The 21,995-nt window shown below is 47.3% G+C and overlaps 1 protein-coding gene across 1 annotated transcript in view; it reads right to left on the reverse strand.

The window, feature by feature from the left end:
• Window positions 1-2,371: 2,371 nt before the first annotated feature.
• Window positions 2,372-21,995, reverse strand: part of NUGGC (nuclear GTPase, germinal center associated) — a 74,682-nt gene continuing 55,058 nt past the window's right edge. The window contains exons 14-18 of the mRNA XM_029913048.1: window positions 15,156-15,294; window positions 12,943-13,051; window positions 9,219-9,355; window positions 2,873-2,965; window positions 2,372-2,443 (exon numbers count right to left, since the gene is read on the reverse strand). Coding sequence (XP_029768908.1) covers window positions 2,372-2,443; window positions 2,873-2,965; window positions 9,219-9,355; window positions 12,943-13,051; window positions 15,156-15,294 — 550 coding nt within the window. The remainder of the gene's footprint in view (window positions 2,444-2,872; window positions 2,966-9,218; window positions 9,356-12,942; window positions 13,052-15,155; window positions 15,295-21,995) is intronic.

Below are 21,995 nucleotides of genomic sequence, written 5' to 3' on the forward strand. Positions count from 1 at the left end.
TATTTACTCCTTCTCATAACACAAGAACTAGGGATCACCAAATGAAATTAATAGGCAGCAGGTTTAAAAACAAACAAAAGGAAGTATTTTTTTTCACACAACACACAGTCAACCTGTGGAACTCGTTGCCAGAGGATGCTGTGAAGGCCAAGACTATAAGAGGGTTCAAAAAAGAACTAGATACATTCATGGAGGATAGGTCCATCAATGGCTATTAGCCAGGATTAGCCAGAGGCTGGGAATGGGTGACAGGGGATGGATCACTTGATGATTACCTGTTCTGTTCATTCCCTCTGGGGCACCTGGCATTGGCCACTGTTGGAAGACAGGATACTGGGCTAGATGGACCTTTGGTCTGACCCAGTATGGCCATTCTCATATTCTTATAATTCTGTTCTGTATTTGGGGGGAAACTCATGATCTACTCATTGTGACGGGATCCCCAGGGTACAACCTGGAACTATGTGACCACTGTGCTCCCTTAACCCTTCAGACTGGGCTATCTCACACAATGCTATGCCAGTGACCAGCAGCCAACTCCTCCAGGCACTGTGATCACTCAGCTATCAGGACGTAAAGACCCATACCCAGCTAAATTGCATGAAGGCTCTCCAAGCCACTCATGAACACACAGAGAGAAGCACCAGTACATCACCCCAGCCCACAGCCTTGTACCTCAGAAATGTATCGTCTTATACTGCTCAAAGCTTCTTTGGCCAGTGCAATTTCTTTAATTAGTTCGCCACTCTGACAAAATGGTAGTGGACGTGTAACAGCTCTTGTTAATCTCAGCTGAGATTCCCTAAGCACTTCAACCAAAAACATATGGTTTTAGGTAAAATATAAAACACATTTATTAACTACAGAAAGATAGATTTTAAGTGATTATAAGTAGCAGGCAGAGAGATCAAAGTTGGTTACCTTAGAAATAAAAATAGAAACGCAGTCTAAATTCTAACTTTAACTGTCTAAGTAAGATTTGATTCAAGCCGTCTCTCACCCCAACAGATGTTACATGTAGCTTACAGTTCCTCAATATGCAGACTAGACTCCCTTCCAGCCTGGGACCAATCTCCCCAGGTCAAAGTCTTTGTCTTTCAGACAATCTTACAGGTGTTGAGATGAGGAGGGGGGAGAGAGACCAGCCAAGTGGTGATGTCACTATCCCTCTTGTATAGTTTCTTCCAGCAGCTAGAAAGATCCTTGCTGAGCCATGGGGTCAGGCAGCCCCCATTGGTCAGGCAGTTCCCCACTGCGCACGTGCTCTCTCTGAGAAGTCTCTTGGAGAGTGGATTCCCTTTAATGGGCCATCAGCACATGTCTGGCTGGTCCTTTGTTGCCACTGAAAGGCTGGCTGTGGGCGTCTCCCAACCTTACAACATATTTCAGTAACACATCCAGCAATACTTCATAACTTCACATACAACGATAGCACATGCGATTCAACAGGATATAAAGGAGCAAAAGATGAAGACATTTAAAATGATACCTCACAAGGCAGGCTTTGTACAAAACATATCAACCGCATGACAGTGATGAATATGGGGCTTCCAGGGTGCTGCTTTGAGGTACAGAGTGTCACACTCATATCATACAATGATGATAACACCCTTTCCATGCCACTAGTATCTCGGGACGATGTTAAACAGCAGCTTCTAAATTTAAACATTTATAACTCAGCAGGTCCAAATAACTCGCATCCAAAAGTACAAAAAGAGCTGGCTGAGGAACTCACTGAACAATTAATGTCGATTTTCAATCCGTCTTGGAACACTGGGGAAGTTCCAGGAGACTGGAAGAAAGCTAATGTTGTGCCAATATTTAAAAAGGTTAAACAGGATGATCTGGGTAATTATAGGTCTGTCAGTCTGAGATTGATCCTCGGCAAGATAATGGAGTGGCTAATCCAATCAACCCACGGGTGTCAAACAATTACAGCCCTTATTTTATAAGGACGACATCTTGAAAGAATTTTTTCCCTAAACCCCTTCTGCTGGATTCAAAACAACCCCCAAAACGTGCTAATCTCATCATCGGAAGCAAAGTCCCCATGGACCAGGACACACCAATTCAAAGCAGCACCAGATCCTGCCAGAACAGTTGCAAAACCTGCAGACATATCTCCAATGCTACGATGATCAATCCCCTCCCCGCTCCATACACTTTTCAATCCAGGGGTCCTACACATGCCTATCACAACATATGGTGTATCTCAGCCAGTGCATCAAATTCCCCAACAACCACCATGTGGGTAAAAACAGATAATCACTACACCCTTCAATGAACTCATACAGAAAAATGATGAGACAAAAACACCCTGTCACCAGTGGGGGAACACTTTTCACTAAGCGATCACTCCATATCTGATCTCTCAGTCCTCTTCCTCAAAGGCAACCTGCACAAAACACTCAAAAGACAAGCCTGGGACCTTAAATACATAACTCTGTTAGACACCAAAAACCAGAGACACTGGATTTATGGCTTATTGCAACAATCTGTAGCCTACTAACCCTCCTTTGTCCTATGACTGCAGAGGTGTTACCTGCCCACTTCATTTAAAATGGTGCCACATGTTAAACCCTTATGCTTAACCATCAGTATCACCTTGTATTTATTTGTGATGCACTAGTTACCTTTTCTAGACCTGAAGAAGAGCTCTGTGAAGCTTGAAAGCTTGTCTCTCTCACCAACAGAAGCTGGTCCAATAGAACATATTACCTCACCCACCTTGTCTATATCAGGGGACAACATTTACAATGTCACCAGAACTGTTTGCATCTCACAGGTGCTTCTTGTAATATCTAGGCAGTAGCTATGCTCAGTACTATCCACAGAGACACATAGGGCTGGTTCAACAAGCCTTCACACTCACTGTGGGCCCCATCAGTTTGCATGCGTAAAAATAGAGAGCAGCATCAAACTGCTTGTTTGCATCTTCCAGTGTCCTGCAAATACTTGGATTCACCTACAAACAGATGTGCTCACAGTTACCATGGGCACATCGCTTTAACGGACTTGTGGAAAGTGTTGTTCATTACACTGAGCCAGGTGTTAAAAAACAGCTTGTTACAGAATCACAGAATCATAGACTTTAAGGTCAGAAGGGACCATTAAGATCGTCTAGTCTGACCTCCTGCACAATGCAGGCCACAGAATCTCACCCACCCACTACTGTATGAAACCCCTAACCTATGTCTGAGCTCTGAAGTCCTCAAATTATGGTTTAAAGACTTCAAGGTGCAGAGAATCCTACAGCAAGTGACCCGTGCCCCATGCTACAGAGGAAGGCGAAAAACCCCCAGGGCCTCTGCCAATCTGCCCTGGAGGAAAATTCCTTCCCGACCCCAAATATGGCGATCAGCTAAACCCTGAGCATGTGGGCAAGACTCACCAGCCAGACACCCAGGAAAGAATTCTCTGTAGTAACTCAGATTGCACCCCATCTAACATCCCATCACAGCCTTTGGGCATATTTACCGCTAATAGTCAAAGATCAATTAATTGCCAAAATTAGGCTATCGCATCATACCATCCCCTCCATAAACTTATCAAGCTTAGTCTTGAAGCCAGATATGTCTTTTGCCCCCACTGCTCCCCTTGGAAGGCTGTTCCAGAACTTCACTCCTCTGATGGTTAGAAACCTTTGTCTAATTTCAAGTCTAAACTTCCTGATGGCCAGTTTATATCCATTTGTTCTTGTGTCCACATTGGTACTGAGCTTAAATAATTCCTCTCCCTCCCTGATATTTATCCCTCTGATATATTTATAGAGAGCAATCATATCTCCCCTCAGCCTTCTTTTGGTTAGGCTAAACAAGCCAAGTTTTTTGAGTCTCCTTTCATAAGAGGTTTTCCATTCCTCGGATCATCCTAGTAGCCCTTCTCTGTACCTGTTCCAGTTTGAATTCATCATTCTTAAATGTGGGAGACCAGAACTGCACACGGTATTCCAGATGAGGTCTCACCAGTGCCTTGTATAACGGTACTAACACCTCCTTATCTCTACTGGAAATACCTCGCCTGATGCATCCCAAGACCGCATTAGCTTTTTTCACGGCCATATCACATTGGCGGCTCATAGTCATCCTGTGATCAACCAATACTCCGAGGTCCTTCTCCTTCTCTGTTACTTCCAACTGATGCGTCCCCAGCTTATAACAAAAATTCTTGTTATTAATCCCTAAATGCACTTGCACTTTTCACTATTAAATTTCACCCTATTACTATTACTCCAGTTTACAAGGTCACCCAGATCTTCCTGTATGATATCCCGGTCCTTCTCTGTATTGGCAATACCTCCCAGCTTTTTGTCATCTGCAAACTTTATTAGCACATTCCCATTTTTTGTGCTAAGGTCAGTAATAAAAAGATTAAATAAGATTGGTCCCAAAACCGATCCCTGAGGAACTCCACTAGTAACCTCCCTCCAGCCTGACAGTTCACCTTTCAGTACGACCCGTTGTAGTCTCTGTAACGGGTTGTATTACAGAACCCCCCTTGGGAGCTGCCACCTGATGTGCCAAGACTACTTCTGCTCCTGCTTTCCTGCCCTGTCAGCTTAGGACTTCAGTGCCCTGCCTGGTTTGAGCCAGACCCGCTAGCCTGCTGCAAACCCAGACCCAGGTCTGAATCACGTCCCCTAATAGCTGTAGGCTTAGCCTGAAAGCAGCTTACAGAAGTGTTCTTGTCTTTAACACTCAGATTCCTAACTCCCAATGGGGTCTAAACCCAAATAAATCCATTTTACCCTGTATAAAGCTTATACAGGGTAAACTCATAAATTGTTCGCCCTCTATAACACTGATAGAGAGATATGCACAGCTGTTTGCCCACCCAGTTATTAACACATACTATGGGTTAATTAATAAGTAAAAAGTGATTTATTAAATACAGAAAGTAGGATTTAAGTAAAAAGCAACAGAGGGTCCTGTGGCACCTTTAAGACTAACAGAAGTATTGGAGCATAAGCTTTCGTGGGTGAATGCCCACTTCATCAGACGGACCCTCTGTTGCTTTTTACAGATTCAGACTAACACGGCTACCCCTCTAATACTAGGATTTAAGTGGTTCCAAGTAGTAACAAACAGAACAAAGTGAGTTACTAAGCAAAATAAAATAAAACACGCAAATCTAAGCCTAATACAGTAATACAATTGAGTACAGATAATATCTCACCCTGAAAGATGTTTCAATAAGTTTCTTTTCTCAGACTGGATGCCTTCCTAGTCTGGGCACAATCCTTTCCCCTGGTACAGCCCTTGTTCCAGTTCAGATGGTAGCTAAGGGATTCCTCATGATGGCTCTCCTCTTTGTTCTGTTACACCCATTTATATATCTTTTGCATAAGGCGGGAATCCTTTGTCCCTCTGGGTTCTCTTCCCCCCCCCCAATGGAAAAGCACTAGGTTAAAGATGGGTTCCAGTTCAGGTGACATGATCACGTGTCACTGTAAGACCCCAAGCCTTCATTCCTCCCAGCCTGACTCAGAGGAAGGCCTGCCTGCAAACAGAGCCATCCACAGTCAATTGTCCTGGTTGATGGGAGCCATCAAGATTCCAAACCACCATTAATGGCCCACACTTTGCATAATTACAATAGGCCCTCAGAGTTATATTTCATATTTCTGGATTCAGATACAAGAGTGGTACATTTATACAAATAGGATGATCACACTCAGTAGATTATAAGTTTTGTAATGATACCTTACAAGAGACCTTTTGCATGAAGCATATTCCAGTTACATTATATTCACTCATTAGCATATTTTTATAAAATCATATAGACTGCAACGTCACAGTCTCCCCTTTAATCAGTTCCTTATCCACCTTTCAATTTTCATATTGATCCCCATCTTTTCCAATTTTGCTAATAATTCCCCATGTGGAACCATATCTAATGCCTTACTGAAATCGAGGTAAATTAGATCCACTGCATTTCCTTTGTCTAAAAAATCTGTTACCTTCTCAAAGAAGGAGATCAGGTTGGTTTGGCACGATCTACCTTTTGTAAAACCATGTTGTATTTTGTCCCAGTTACCATTGACCTCAATGTCCTTAACTACTTTCTCCTTCAAAAATTTTTCCAAGACCTTACATACTACAGATGTCAAACTAACAGGCCTGTAGTTACCTGGATCACCTTTTTTTCCTTTCTTAAAAATAGGAACTATGTTAGCAATTCCCCAGTCATACGGTACAACCTCTGAGTTTACAGATTCATTAAAAATTCTTGCTAATGGGCTTGCAATTTCATGTGCCAGTTCCTTTAATATTCTGGATGAAGATTATCTGGGCCCCCCAATTTAGTCCCATTAAGCTATTCGAGTTTGGCTTCTACCTTGGATGTGGTAATATCTACCTCCATATCCTCATTCCCATTTGTCATCCTACCATTATCCCTAAACTCCTCAGTAGCCTCATTAAAGACTGCGGCAAAGTATTTGTTTAGATATTGGGCCATGCCTAGATTACCCTTAACCTCCACTCCAGCCTCAGTGTTCAGTAGTCCCACTTATTCTTTCTTTGTTTTCTTCTTATCTTTATGGCTATAGAACCTTTTACTATTGGTTTTAATTCCCTTTGCAAGGTCCAACTCTACATGGCTTTTGGCTTTTCTCACTTTATCCCTACATGTTCTGACCTCAATAAGGTAGCTTTCCTTGCTAATTCCTCCCATCTTCCACTCCTTGTAGGCTTTCTGCTTTTTCTTAATCACCTCCCTGAGATGCTTGCTCGTACCTCATCATTGATATACAATGCTACTCCACTACCTTTGTCTTTCCTAAACAGCACATACCCTTCAATACCTGCACTCCAGTCATGACTACTATTCCACCATGTTTCTGTTATCCCTATAATATCTGGTTTCACTTCCTGCACCAGTAACTCTAGTTCCTCCATTTTGTTACCTAGACTCCTCCCATTACTGTACAAACATCTTAATTTTTGCTGTTTTGCTTCGCTCAGATTCTTTACCCGATTAGGCCCAGACATTCTACTGCCAGTATCACCTATTAGACTGGTATCTACACTACCCTTCCTCCATATGTCCATTCTCCTACCCACGGCTGTATTCTTTCTTACTTCGTTTTCTTCCTTCTCAGTGTTAAAATCCGGCTTGGAGATTACCTGGACATCTCCCAACCATCTCCCCCAAATTCCTAGTTTAAAACTCTCTTAATCAGTTGTGCCAGCCTCCATCCTAGAAGTCTATTTTCCTCCCTACTCAGGTGAAGTCCATCCCGAGAGAACAGTCCTCTGTCCATGAATGCCTCCCAGTGGCCATACATCTCAAAGCCCTCCTTATAGCACCACTACCTGAGCCATCTGTTGATCGTCATAATCTTGTCACACCTTTGTTGCCCTTCTCTAGGAACAGGCAGAATCCCACTCAAGATCACCTGAGCCTCGATTTCCTTAAGCGTCTTCCCCAGCCTGGCATAGTCTCCCTTGATACGTTCCAGCGAGAATTTAGCCGTATCATTTGTTCCCACATGAAGGACAATCAGTGGATTGTTTCCCGCTCCCGTTAGGATCCTCTTCAGCCTCAGGTCCACATCCCGTATCTTAGCACCCGGCAGACAGCACAGCATTCTGTTCTCTGGATCAGCTCTGGTTACAGGTCTGTCTAGTCTTCTCAGTAAGGAGTCCCCAATCACGTAGACCTGCCTTTTCCTGGTGACGGTGCGATTCTCCGGTCTATCCCCTGTTCCCTCTGGCTGCAAGTCCTCTCGATTCCTATTCTCCCTTGCAATCCTCTGCAACCCATCCGGTATCCTCCTGGGGCTCATATTTGGTGTTGTTATCCCCATTGACTCTTCCCCTCTTCCTATAGGACTAGCTGCTCTTCTCTTCTTCCTTGCCCTCTCACCTTCAGCGACCACCTGCTGTGCCCCTTCTTCATTTTCCAACTCCATAAACCTGTTCCTGAGCTCTATTTCTCCTTCACTAGTCCGTCTTTTCCTCTGCCTGGTTCTCTTAGTCACATGCTTCCACTGTCCACTTTCCTCACCCAGCAGTCTCCCCTCAGAGTTCTTTGGTCCTGCATCCATCTGCAAGTCTGAGCTTTTCCCTTCAGCCTCCTCATGTCTTTGCTCCATCATCTCCTCGAACCCCCTTCTAAACTCAACCAGAGTTTCCACCTGCATCTCCAGTCCTCAGATCTTTTCTTCCATCAGCTCTATCAGGCGGCACTTCATGCAGACAAAACTCTTTTCAGGTACTCCCTCCAGGATCATGTACATGCCGCAGCTTCCACATACAGTCATCTTCATTATGTCTTCCACTGCTTGGGTCACTACCACTGCTGCCTCTGTATCTGTCATAGGCTTCCCACCTAAATCCTGTAAATCTGGGAAACACAAACCAAACCACAACACCACCACCCACAGCAAAACAAACCCCCAACAAGCACCAAAACACTGCTAGAACACCACACCCTCCCTTCATGAGCCTGTCTGTTCCTCTGCCTGGCTCTTAGTCTTCCCCCCCAAACTCCTCTTGCAAACTCCCACTCAAAGTCCCGTGTTTACAGCTCTGTTTGCTGGCTCCTGTGCTGCTGCAGTTGTCTGTGCCACTGTCTGACTGGCTGGCTACCTTTATAGGACCCCTTGTTGTTCTATACAAAGAAGGTCTGAGTTGCTAGAGCATACACCTACTCTCAGGAAAATGGTGCAGTCACTACCCTTTCTTGCTACACCTTCGAGTTCCATGCAGCTCACTGTACAGAGATCATTTACACTCCGATCACCTGCTGTCTCTTGTCTTATTCTTGGATTGTAAGCTCTCGGGGGCAGGGCCTGTCCTTTGGTTCTATGTTTATACAGCGCCCAACACGGTGGGGTCTGGCCATGACCAGTGCTCCTTAGCGCTACGGTAACACAAATAATAAATATCAGTGATTCTGCAAACACGCCCACACTTACTTTAAAGCCCATTTGTGGTTCCACTGGAGTCAATGGTGCTGTTCTGTTAGGCACAGGTGTGTTTGCAAGATCAGACCTTTAAAGGAGGCCTTGAAAATCAAGGTCACGTTGTGTCTGCTCTAAGTGGAAACTGAACATCCCATGGAGCAGGGGGGTTGCTCCAATATCTTTGGCCTACATTCTGGCTGGGTAGCTTGCTCTGGGCCGCTCCCTCTGTGGACACGGTACTGTTGCCAGACAGCACCACCCAAACCCATCAATACAGCCCCACAGAGCAGGGGGAAGCATCCCTCACCTTCAGTTCCTGGAGCTGCATCTTCATCTTCTCCTTTGCCTTCTCAAACATTCCACCCTCTGTCTTTTTCTCAATGTTCTCCTTGAGGATATTTTGCATCCTCTGGCAGGATCGCGGCCCCTGGATCTTAGCCGCCTCTGTTGGAAAGATGGGAGCAGTCACAGCTCTAGACAAGACTGGGAAGGATTTGGGGCAGGGAGGGTGGCACGTACTGGGTTTAGGTGAAGAAAGTAACGGCAACCAATGGCAGTGACGGCACCACTCGAAGGGACATCTAGCTGCTTCTTCTAGTGACAGTGACTTTAGTGCTGGAGAAAGGAGCCAGCCTGGCTGCCCCAGAGAATGACACTCCCTCATATTCCTCAATGCAAATGACCCCTCCATGCCCACACGTGCCCCAGCCCAGAGTGGGAGGGACCTCACTGCCTCAGGGCACTGCAGAGATGCCAGTGAAACGCTGAGCAGGAATTGATTTGTGCCAGATCCCAATCCCTGTTCCAAGACTCTTCCCCATCCCACTCCTCTGCCTCAGTGCAGTGCCCTGGCTCCTTCTCCCACGCCTCTTTAATCCTTCTGGAACTCCTCCATCCAGGGCCATCCCTAGGGGGATGTGAGGCCTGGGACATAGGCGCCGAGTTTCTAATTTGCCTGGGGATGCTCCCCCTGGCTCCGCCCAGGCCCTGCCCCCACTCCACCCTTTTCCCCAAGGCCCCACCCCTGCGCCGCCTCTTCCCACCCCACCCTGCCTCTTCCCCGCCCAGTTCTGCTCCCTCCCCCGAGCGAGCTGCGCCCTCGCTCCTCCTTCCTCCCCCCAGTGCCTCCTGACACCGCGAAACATCTGATCCACGGCAGGCAGTAGACACTGAGAGGGAGGGGGAGGCGCTGATCGGTTGGGCCTGCCAGCTGGTAGGAGGCACTGGGGGAAGGGGGAGGTTCTGGTTGGGGGGTCTTCCTCACCCCCTCACCAGCCTGCCGCTCGCCTCCCCATTCGCCTCCTTACTACCCACTGCCCACCTCCCTGCCCGCTTCCTCACAATTTTATCAAAGCGCGGGGCCCAGGGCGGTCGCCTCGATTTGCCGTATCCAAGGGACGGCTCTGCCTCCACCCATCCACAAGGATCTCAGACTGACTCCAGCAGGAGAGAGAGAGAGCGAGCGAGAGAGAGACAGCACGGAGCACAGGGTCATAAGACCTGTGAACCAAAGTCAGGCCATGTATTAAAACAAGTGCTTACAAGTTCACTGTCTGGTACATGAACTTGGCAAGGATCCTGCTAGAATTGCTAAAACACAGGCACTTCTAAGAAGCACTAGTCATTGGGTTTGTATGTAAACACATTCCAGAAGGCTAGCACAGGTACACCCCCAATCTAGCACAAGATAAGAGGATTTGACAGAACTGATGAATAAGGATGTTTTGCCAGAGACATCAGGAGCAAGGAGGTAACAAGCAGGTGTCATGAAACACATAAGGTCGTCTGTAAGTTGTTTGTCTCAGTCTATTAATGGTGGGGTACCTCACCTTAACCCTTTGCATGGCTGACAGGACAGCAGAAATTCCACCCGCTGACTGAGCCGCTCCTTGCCAGGGGGCACTGTGGCTGGAGGGCAATAAACCTGGCTGGATGGCTGGAAGGGAGCACTGGCCATATCTGCGGCACCACCAAAACCATGTTGCCCAAGAACACCAATTTACAGATTTTGCTTCATGCTTTACTGGTGCTAATGAAACTGAGATGGTCCCTGTAACTGGTCCCCAGTGAGAGGCAAGAAGAGTTCTTCTATCTGACTGGAAAAAAAACATTTCAAGAGGCTAGAGAACAAACTTCTTCTTCGCTTTCCTGTTCCGTTTTAGTCAGGGTCGTTGGCTCTTGTTCTTGGTCGCCAAGCGTTCCTGTCAAGTGCATGTTCCAAGCTGACACCAACCTTCTTCATTTCCTCCTCCAGCATCTCAAACCACCCTTTTCTGGGTCTTCCCCATGGTCTTTGTCCTGTGACTAATAGATATTGTACTCTCTCGCTGTGTTGTTGTCTCACATGACCCGGCCACCTCAGTCAATGGTCTTCAGCTTTTCCCTGATGGGATCGACCTGCATCACAGCTCGTACCACTTCACTGATTAGCATCTCAGCTCTGTTCTTACTCATTGTCCCCCAGAGCATTCTCATTTCCACAGTGTGAAGTAGTCGTTCTCTCTTCCTTCTTGGCATTCTGAGCTGTATGTCACGGCTGGTCTAACCATGGTCTTATACACTTTGCTCTTTAGTTTTCTTGGCATGTTAGTATTGCAGAGAACTCCTCATCAACTCCCTCCATTTACACCAAGTGCTCTTCATGAGACTCCTAACATCCACATCTCCATTCCCATCAAGGGATAACTCTGATCTGAGGTATTTAAATTGTTGCACAGACTGTAACACTATACCATCCATCTTTACTGGATTCTCCTTGTCCCTCTCCATGAAGCATCATGTGTATTCCATCTTTTGACAGCTGATTTGTAAACAATTTTCTGCTCCTGCAGCCCTCCATCATTCTAGGTCCCTTTCTAGATCGTGTTTATCCTTGCGGCACAACATTATGTCATCTCTTGTCAACATTATGAAAAGCATGCTCCATAGAGCCTCTCTCCTAATGCCCTGCCTCAAGGTGTCCATTACAATCACAAACAGGAATGGGCTTAAAGCTGATCCTTGTTGTAGACCCTACAGTAAATGGCCCACTGGAGCCGGAGCTGCTCCTCATTACTGTTTTGTGGCCCTTGTACATGTCCATGATAGTCTGAACGTATAACTCTAGCAGATTGCATGTCCACAGGCATCACCTCTAGGGACGCTGTCATAAGCCTTCTCCAAGTCCACAAACACTAAATGCAATTCCTTGCGTTTCTCCCTGCACTTCTCCTGCAGTATTTGGCCTGTGCTGATCGTTGACCTTCCTGGCACAAACCCAGATTGGTTGTCGCTTACTTGATGCTCCAGTTCCTCACAAAGTCTTTTCTCGATAATTCTTTCCAGCCATTTCATCGTATGACTCGTTTACTTGATGGGTCTGTGTGAGTCAGTGCGTCGGTGCAATGGTGCCCCCTCTGGCACCTGAGTTCACCTATTCCTGGTGCCCAGAAATCTGAAAACTCTCTCTGCCCTTAAGTTCATCAGGGGGTTGGTAGAGGAACCCAGGCCTGCCCACTCCACTGGGTTCCAGCTCAGGGCCTCAAGCTAGATAAACTGGATCAGCGTTCGTTTTCTCCGGCTGTGCCCTGAGCTCCTTCCTGCCTTCCCTCAGGTCTCTGCGGGCTGAGCCTGGTGCTCTGGTCGTCTCTTTCTAGGGTGTTGTCCCCGGTGGCTCTTCAGCAGCCTGCTGGCAGGAGTTCCCTTCTCCAGCCTGTTCACTCCTCTGGCAGGCGCCACGCCTCTCTGCTTCTCAGCCCTTTGATACTCCCAGCTGCCGTGAGGCTGCCAATCAGCAGTGTCTGTGCTAAACCTTTGGTTGCTGGGCCAGCATGGGATAGATACACGCCATGACAGTCAGTGATTACAACATGCTTCCACATCTCCTTTATGGTTGAAGATAGAGACCAATGTGCTCTCCCTTCACCTGGCATTTTTCCACTTTGGAGGCTAAAGTAAAAGAAGTTCATCATCATCATCACTCCCTCATGGCCTGGTGCCAGAGAACAAACCGACACCACAAAACGCAGGGTCACCCAGCAAAAGGGTCCTACCTTCATAGTAAGGCTTTAGGTCACTCTGGATGGACAGCGGAAGGGACTGGTAGACAGCCATCTTCTTCTTAAGGATCTCTCTTTCCAGGGTCCTCAGGATGATGTTTGTCTGCATGAATCAATTTAAAGCATTTGCCGTTATCTTTTCAATCCCTCAATTGTAAAAATGATCTAAGTAAACGGTTTGGAACAGAAGACCTGATCAGGGATTCAGGGGTGGTTTGCTTATTGGTTAGACGCAGAATCAAGGTGGAATATGCAGGTGTGGGATTCTTAAGGCCAGAGTTTTAGATACAAATATGTCAATTCAAACAGCCTGTGAGCTCCACAAACCTTTCCCCAGCTTAAAGGCTAAAGAACACCTGGTGCCTTCTAACTAACTTCATTGCTCCTGTGCCTCAAGGGTGTCTGAAGATTCCCTGGTTGGAGGTGCAGACTGAGTCTCTGATGGTTTTCCACCTCTACGACCTAGTCCAGTCCACAGTGTCCAACATATGCCCTGATGGCTCCAGCTGATTATAATCACCAGCCAGTTAAGGGGGCAGGTTCTCTTGTTAGCTACGAGGATGAGAACCCAGTCTGGTATGTCCTTTGGGATTCCCAGTTGCTTTCCAATGGTATAAAGCAGTTGGGGTACTTGCCTTAGGAATTCACAAGAGACCAGACCTTAAACACATCATCAGCCTAGCAGTGCTATGGTGGAACTGGTGCAGAGGGGAGTGAAACTATCCCGGACCCTGGACCTTTGTTCCCTCTAAGCTGCATGGTTGGGCGGCTGCCCAGGAGAGATTCAAGTGCCGCAGAGCTGCGCACATCCAGCAGCGTGTGTTCAGGTGCTCCTCCCCCTGCTGCTCTGCAGCCATGTTACTCTTGCAGCTGCTCCCAAGACCCTCCTGCTGGCTGTGCAGAGCAGGCAGGGGGAGAGAGGTGCTGATGTCAGGGTGTCCCCCTGCACCCCATCTCCACAAAGCAGGGGAGAGGGGACAGCCTGGCTCAGGACTCTGAGCTGGAGAAAGCTGTTGCGGTCTGAGGTCTGAAGCAGCCTTCCGGGTGAGTGAGTGAGTGAGTGCCTTAAAGAGACAGGCGGTCTCTGAGAATTCCCCAGCTGCCAGCACACGCAATCTCCGTCTGTTTCTCTCTCTCTCTCCCTCTCCCCCTGTCTCTGTCACATACACACACACACTTCTTGATACTTCCTGCAATGCACACACGTTCTCTGTACTTTTATTCTTTCAAAGTGTGTTATTTGAGTGTTTTGACTGGTCTCTGCATTTCATCATTTTTATTTCTCTTACACTTAAATTGAATTCTTTGAGTAGTGAGTTCTAAAATGCCTAACCTGTCCTGGCTGGAGTAATTATCCCTGTGGTAACTTAAAATATATTATATCTAGGTTTTTTGTGTCTACTGGTGGCGCACATCCCTCGGTGCACATAACAAAATTCATTCCGCCCATGGATGGAAAAAATGAGAGGGAGCATTGCCTTGGACCAGGATTATTTTCAGTCCTTGCTATTTATTTCAAACCTCACCAGGTTTCGTTGGTGTGCACAGAGATTCGATGTCTGATTATCTTACAGACTGGGGATTGGTCCTTGGCCCTCCCATTGGGCTGACATCACTGTACACACCGCACTATCCCAGCCCACCTGGCACAGGAGGCATGTTAATGTATCGGGGGGGGGGGGGTATGGAGCACATTGCCTTGGGCTTTGACCGTCCTTTCCAGTCAGGATGGTCCCTAGGGGAACCATTACCAGTGTCATTTAGGCCTTTAGGGTGCTCTAAGTCACACCAGGGCCAAACCAGTCCTGGAGTCAAGGCGATTTCTCCACCCCCTGTGCTCCCCCCTTGGGTCCTGTGCTAAACACAGCTCTGCTGCACCTGAGAGTCTGGCCCTGCATGGATGCCAGGTAATAAATGCTAAACACTGTGTGTTGGCTACAACCTACAGCTGTTCAGGTCTCTTATCAGTGGGTCAGAAGGCAGAGTTCATCACAGAGCTGATCCTGCACTCCCTGAGAGTCCTCATCACCCATTCTTATTCTCCCATTGTTATCCCCATCACCCATTGTTACCCTCCCATGGTTATCCCCATCCTGCAGCCCTCCTCGGCCCTGCCAAGTGGAGAGGCAGAATAGCCGGATGACTCTCACCCCAGAAGTTCTGTCTGGCAGGGCAGAGCACTCACTCTTTTCTTAACCTCAACTTACTTCCTCAATGAAGAAGTTGAGCTTGCAGTGGTCCCTGGTCACTGGGCTCTTCTTCACAACCTCACCGATTTTCTCCTGCACCGAGTCTTTGAACATATCAAGGCAGGGTTTCAACGAGGCTCTGGTTCCCTTTTGGATCCTAGTTAGATAATAAAATATAAATCATTAAAAAGACAAATTGGCTCGATCCTCCCTTACTCAACACAGCTGAGTGGGGAGGTAGAAGGAGAAACAAAGGTGGCTCTAAGCCATCTGTACCCCCCCCATCCAATCCCACAGCTGGCCAGGTGCCATGCTGACTCTGGTATAAGCTAGAGCAGCCACAGGGCTACTCTACCATATGACACCTGGACCGATCCCCTGAGAACTGTTCTGTCAGCTCAGGATCACTTGAAGCCAGTGCACACAGGTGCCTATCACACCCCCTCCCTCCCTCTGCTCAGGTCCAGATCACCCCCTTTTCTAGCCAATAGTGTAAAGCTGGGAGATTCCCCTCGGTCAGGAAGGAGCGAACACCCAAACACACCTTTCTATAGCAGCTGGGGTAAACATTTGACCCCGTGGCTCTGCAGGAGTGACACCTCCACTGCCTCAACTACTGGGCTGAGCCCTTCTCCTTTTGGGCACCGGGGAAGGATTGAAGCCACGGAGCTTTGTTCATTTCCTTACGTGCCAATATCCAACGCCACTTACACCCCAAAGGGGCACAGGGTGGCATTTCCCTAAGTTACTCAGGTACCGTGCAATTAACGAAAGTGTGAATGGCAGGTGGGGGCAGGCCCGCTGAAAGCAATGGAGCTGCAAAATTTGTCAAGGTGTCACCTTATTCTCCTGAAATCCCTCCTTAAATCCAGCTCTGCTGGGACCTACACAGCACCCCTCGGGCCTGGCCTACGCTAGTGCCAGTTGAGACTTCTGCTTTTTGCTAAGCCCACTTCCTTTTGTTACTCATCTTCCTATCCATCCCCACCATTTGTCTTATGCCCAGACTGTGAGCAGGGTCTGTCTTCTTCTTCACATGTCTGCACAGTGCCCAGCACAATGGGAGCCAGGATCCTTCACTGGGCTTCCTAGGCCCTACCATAACAATTATAAATGGTGGACGAGAGAGGAGAGTCAGGGCTGATCGTCTTGTCTACAGTCATAATAATGTGTCATGACTGGGGCTTGAACAGTCATGCCTAGTGGTCAGAGCAGGGATGGTCAGAGGCCAGAATTCAGAGTATGGGTCAGAGCTGGGGTCAGGAGTCCAACAGTGAGCTACGAGGCAGATCTCACAGACTAAGACTTTAAGGCCAGAAGGGACCATCATGGTCATCTAGCCTGACCTCCTGCATCTCGCAGGCCACAGAACCTCACTCACCCACTCCTGTAATAGACCCACAACCTCTGGCTGAGTTACTGAAGTCCTCAAATCACGACTTCAAGACTTCAAGTGACAGAGAATCCACTATTTACACTAGTTTAAACCTCTAAGTGATCCGTGCCCCATGCTGCAGAGGAAGGCAAAAAACCCCAGGGTCTCTGCCAATCTGACCGGGGGGAAAATTCCTTCCTGACCCCAAATATGGTGGTCCATTGGACACTGAGCATTTCAGCAAGACACACCAGTTAGACGCCTCAGAAAGAATTCTGTGTAGTACCTCAAAGCCCTCCCCATCTAGTGTCCCATCACCGCCATTGGGGATATTTGCTACTAGCAGTCGAAGATCGGCTACATGCCATTGTAGGCCATCTCATCAAACCATTCCCTCCATAATTTATCAAGTTCAGTCTTGAAGCCAGTTAGGTTTTTGCCCCCCACTTCTCCCCTTGGAAGGCCATTCCAGAACTTCACTCTTCTGATGGTTAGAAACCTTCATCTAATTTCAAGTCTGAATTTTTGATGGCCAGTTTATATCCATTTGTTCTTGTGTCAACACTGGCCCTTAACTTAAATAACTCTTCTCCCTCCCTAGTGTTTATCCCTCTGATGTATTTATAGAGAGCAATCATATCTCCCCTCAGCCTTCATTTGGTTAGGCTAAACAAGCCAAGCTCTTTGAGTCTCCTCTCATAAGGTAGGTTTTCCATTCCTTGGGTCATCCTAGTAGCCCTTATCTGCACCTATTCCAGTTTGAATTCATCATTCTTAAATATAGGAGACCAGAATTGCACACAGTATTCCAGATGAGCTCTCACCAGTGCCTCGTATAATGGTATTAACATTTCCTTATCGCTACTGAAAATACCTCGCCTGATGCATCCTAGGATCGCATTAGCCTTTTTCACGGCCACATCACATTGGCGGCTCATAGTCATCCTGTGAGCCACCAATACACTCAGGTCTTGCTCCTCCCCTGTTGCTTCCAACTGATAAGTTCCCAGCTTATAGCAAAAATTCTTGTTAGTTCCTAAGTGCATAACTTTGTACTTTGCACTATACAATTTCATCCCATTTCTATTACTCCAGTTTTCAAAGGTTGTCCAGATCTAATCTGATATTCTGGTCCTCCTCTGTATTGTCAATACTTCCTAACTTTGTGTCATCTGCAAATTTTATTAGCACACTCCCACTTTTTGTGCCAAGGTCAGGAATAAAAATGTTAAATAAGATGGTTCCCAAGACCAATCCTTGAGGAACTCCACCAGCAATCTCCCTGCAGACTCACAGTTCACCTTTCAGTATGACCTGTTGTAGTCTACCCTTTAACCAGTTCCTTATACACCTCTCAATTCTCATATTAATCCCCATCTTTTCCAATTTAACTAATTTCCCATGTGGAACTTTAAATCCAGGGACATTAGTCTAAAGAAAATCAGTTGTTTTCTTAAAAGAAAGAGATCAGGTTGGTCTGGCACTATCTACCTTCTGTAAAACCCTGTTTTATTTTATCCCAATCCCTGTTTACCTCTATGTCCTTAACTACTTTCTCTTTCTTTTGTTCTAAGACCTTGCATACAACTGAGGTCAAACTAACAAGCCTGTAGTTTTTCAGATCTCTTTTTCCCCCTTTCTTAAAAACATCTACTATATTAGCAATCCTCCAATCATAGGGTATAACTCCCGAGTTTTCCAGATTCATTAAAAATCCTTTCTATTGGGCTTGTGATTTCATGTGCCAATTCCTTCAATATACTCGGATGGAGATTATCCAAACCCTCTGATTTAGTCCCATGAAGCTTTTTAGTTTGACTTCCACCTCAGATGTGGTAATTTCTACTGTACTTCCATATCCTCATTTCCATTAGCCACCCTGCTACTACCCCTGAGCTCCTCATTTGCCTTATTAAAAACTCAGGCAAAGTATTTGTTTAGGTGTTGATCTCCACCCATCCTCAGTGTTTAGTGGTCCTCCTTCTTCTTTCCTTGTTTTCTTTTTATTTATATGGCTACAGAACCTTTTACTATTGGTTTTAATTCCCTTTGCAAGGTCCAGCTCTGCTTGGCTTTGGGCAGTTCTCACTTTCCCCCTATAATTTCTGATCTCCAAGAGGTAGCTTTCCTTGCTGATCCTTCCTATCTTCCATTCTTTGTAGGCTTTCTGCTTTCTCTTAATAATCTGTTCGATATGCTTGCTCATCCAGCTTGGTCTGGTAACGCTTCCCTACAAATTTCCCCCTTGCTTGGGATCCAGGCTTTAGGTAGCTTCTGCAACTTTGATTTAAAGTAATCCCAAGCCTCCTTCACATTTAGATCCTGCAGTTCTTCAATCCAGTCCACTTCCCTAACTAATTCCCTTAATTTTCTAAAGTTTGCCCTTTTGACGTCGAGGACCCTAGTTGCAGATCTATTTGTGGTTTTCCCTCCATTTATTTTAAACTGAATTAGCTCATGATCACTCGAACCAAGATTGTCCTCTACAACCAGTTCATCTCTGAGGTTCTCACTACACACTAATACCAAAATCTAAAATGGCATCACCTCTTGTGGGTTCGGTGGCTCTTTGGTGAAGAAATCTGTCAGTGTATCACATCCAGGAAAATCTGGGCCCAACTATTATTACTAGCACTTGTCCTCCAATCTATATCTGGGAAGTTAAAGTCTCCATAATCACACAATTCCCAGTAGTATTTATTTCACTAAAAACATTAAAGAGGTCTCTATCCAGATCAAAATCAGATCCTGGGGTCTGTAGCAGACCCTCAGCACTAACCCAATAGCGCCTCTGGTAGCTTTCTTCCTCAAAGTGATTTTGACCCAAACAGATTCTGTTTTATCCATTCCATCATGTCTCATTTGTTTGCAGTCTGCCACATCATTAATATACAAGGCTGCTCCACCACCTTTACCTTTAGTCCTGTCTTTCCTGAACAGCATATACCCTTCAATACCTGCACTCCAGTTATGACTACTATTCCACCATGTTTCTGATATCCCTATAGTATCCAGTTTCACTTCCTGCACCAGTAGTTCTAGCTACTCCGTGTTGTTTCTCAGGCTCTTTGCATTGGTGTACAAACATCTTAACTGTTGCTGGTTGGCTTTGCCCAGATTCCTCACCCAATTGGGTACAGTCATTCTACCGCCAGTATTGCCTGTCTGTTACCTTCACTGGTATTGACAGTATCTTTCCTGTTAATGTCCATTCTCCTATCTACTGCTGTATTCTTTCTTTCTTGATTTTCCTCCTGGTCAATATTAGGATCAGGCGTGGAGATTATATGAGCATCTCCCAACCGTCTCCCCCAAGTTCCTAGTTTAAAGCTCTTTTAATCAGTTGTGCCAACCTCCATCCCAGAAGTCTATTTCCCTCCCTACTCAGGTGGAGTCCATCCCAAGGGAACAATTCTCTGTCCGTGAATGCCTCCCCGTAGTCAAACATCCCAAAGCCCTCCTCATAGTACCACTGCCTGAGCCATCTGTTGACCATCATAATCTTGTCTCGCCTTCATTATCCTCCTCCAGGGACAGGTAAAATTCCACTGAAGATGAGATTCCATTTCCTTAAGCATCTTCCCCTGTCTGGCACAGTCTCCCTTGATGCGCTCCAGAAAGAATCTACCAGTATCATTTGTTCCCATGTGAAGGATAGTCAGTGGATTCTTTCCTGCTCCTGTTACGATCCTCTTCAGCCTCCGATCCACATGCCATATCGAGGGCTGGATTTCCAATTAGGCACAGTAGGCACACGCCTAGGGGCGACAGCGTTCTAGGGGTGCACTAAGATTGCCAAGTGTGCAATTTCCTAGCCCAGTTGGGCTATTTTTAGCAGTTGTGAGTTGCGGTACTTTGGGCTATTTTGCTGCCCTGCAGCCGCTGGCCACACTGCTCGGGAGGGAGATCTGCCCTGCCCGCTGCTGAGATGCCCCACCCGCTGCTGGTCTCATATTGTGCCTCCTCCCCTTAGCCATTTGAAACATGTGCAGAAGTCTTGTTCGAGGGAGGCAGAATTTTCCAGAGGCCACTGTGGTGCCAGAACAGCCTGAGCTGGCTGAGGCTGACTGGTCTGGTGAGTGGCAGCAAACAGCTGGCAGGCAGGTGCAGGGGCATTTTTTCCTTAAGTCACAGCAGCTTTCTTGGAGCCAGGTTAGGAGGCAGAGCGGGCCACACAGGGCTGCTGGGAGTGGGGTGTATCACAGTGCCACATGGGGATGCAGAAGGGGGGGCTCCAGGCAGGGCCACATGGGGAGCAAGGGGGGGTGCTGAAGATTCTGTGCCTAGCGGCGCGAAAGTTGTAAATCCAGCCGGGCCTGTATCTTAGCGCCCGTCAGACAGCACACCCTTCTTTTCTCCGGATCAGCTCTGGTGACAGGCCTGTCTGTTCTTAGTAAGGAGCCCCATTCAGATAGCTCTGCCTCATCCTGGAGGTGGTGCGATTCTCCAGCCTTCTTTCTGGCTGCAAGTTCTCTTGTCTTTTGTTCCCTCTTGCAATCTTCTGCGAGTCGGCCCCAGGAGGATACAGGCTTTCTCTATTGACTCTTCCCCTCTGCTGTTAGGGCTAGCCACTCTTCTCTTCTTCCTTGCCCTCTCACCTTCCACTACTGCCTGCTGTGCCCCTTCTTCATTCTCCAGCTCAGCAAACCTGTTCCTGAGCTCTATTCATCCTTCACTAGCTGGTCTTTTCCTCTGCCTGGTTCTCGTAGTCACATGCTTCCACTGGCCACTTTCTTCACCCAGCAGTCTACCTCACAGTTCTCCAATCCAGCTTGCATCTGAGAGTCTTGACTTTTCCCTTCAACCTTCTCTCACCTTCTCTTCATCATCTGCTCGAATCCCCTTTGAAATTCAACCTAGTTTCCACTTGCATCTCCAAACCTCAGATCTTCTCTTCCACCAGCTCTAGCAGGTGGCACTTCATGCAAACGAAGCTCTTTTCAGGTACCCGCTCCAGGATAACGTACATCCTGCAGCTTCCACATCCGGTCATCTTCCTTGCTGCCGCTGTATCTGTCATAGCCCTCCTGCCTAAGCTCCTGTCAGGTGGAAACAAAAACAAACGAACACCAAACAGTCCCTCCCTCAAGCTCCCCTTATAAACTCCCACTCGAACTCCCCTGTTTTCCGTTCTGTTTGCCAGCTCCTGTGCCACTGACTGGCTGCTTTGCTGCCTTTATAGGGCCTCTAACAGGGCCAGCGTTAGGCCGATTCCACCGATTCCCCTGAATCGGGCCCCGCGCCTAAGAGGGCCCTGCGCCCTGAAGAAGAGAAATCAAGTAAGCCGGTACGCCCTGGTACGGCGCACCGGCTCCGGGGTGGCCCGGCTTCCCCAGGGGGCAATTTAAAGGGCCTGGGGCTCCCAGCAGGGGCTGGAGCCCCAGGCCCTTTAAATTGCCACCAGAGCCCCACTGCTGGAGCCCTGGGCTAGGGCTGCGGGGCTCTGGGGGCTATTTAAAAAGTCCGGGGCTCCCCTTGTGTCT

The sequence above is a fragment of the Terrapene carolina genome, unplaced genomic scaffold, assembly GCF_002925995.2.
Source record: "Terrapene carolina triunguis isolate 2854851 unplaced genomic scaffold, T_m_triunguis-2.0 Scaffold427, whole genome shotgun sequence".
Classification (NCBI taxonomy): domain Eukaryota; kingdom Metazoa; phylum Chordata; order Testudines; family Emydidae; genus Terrapene; species Terrapene triunguis.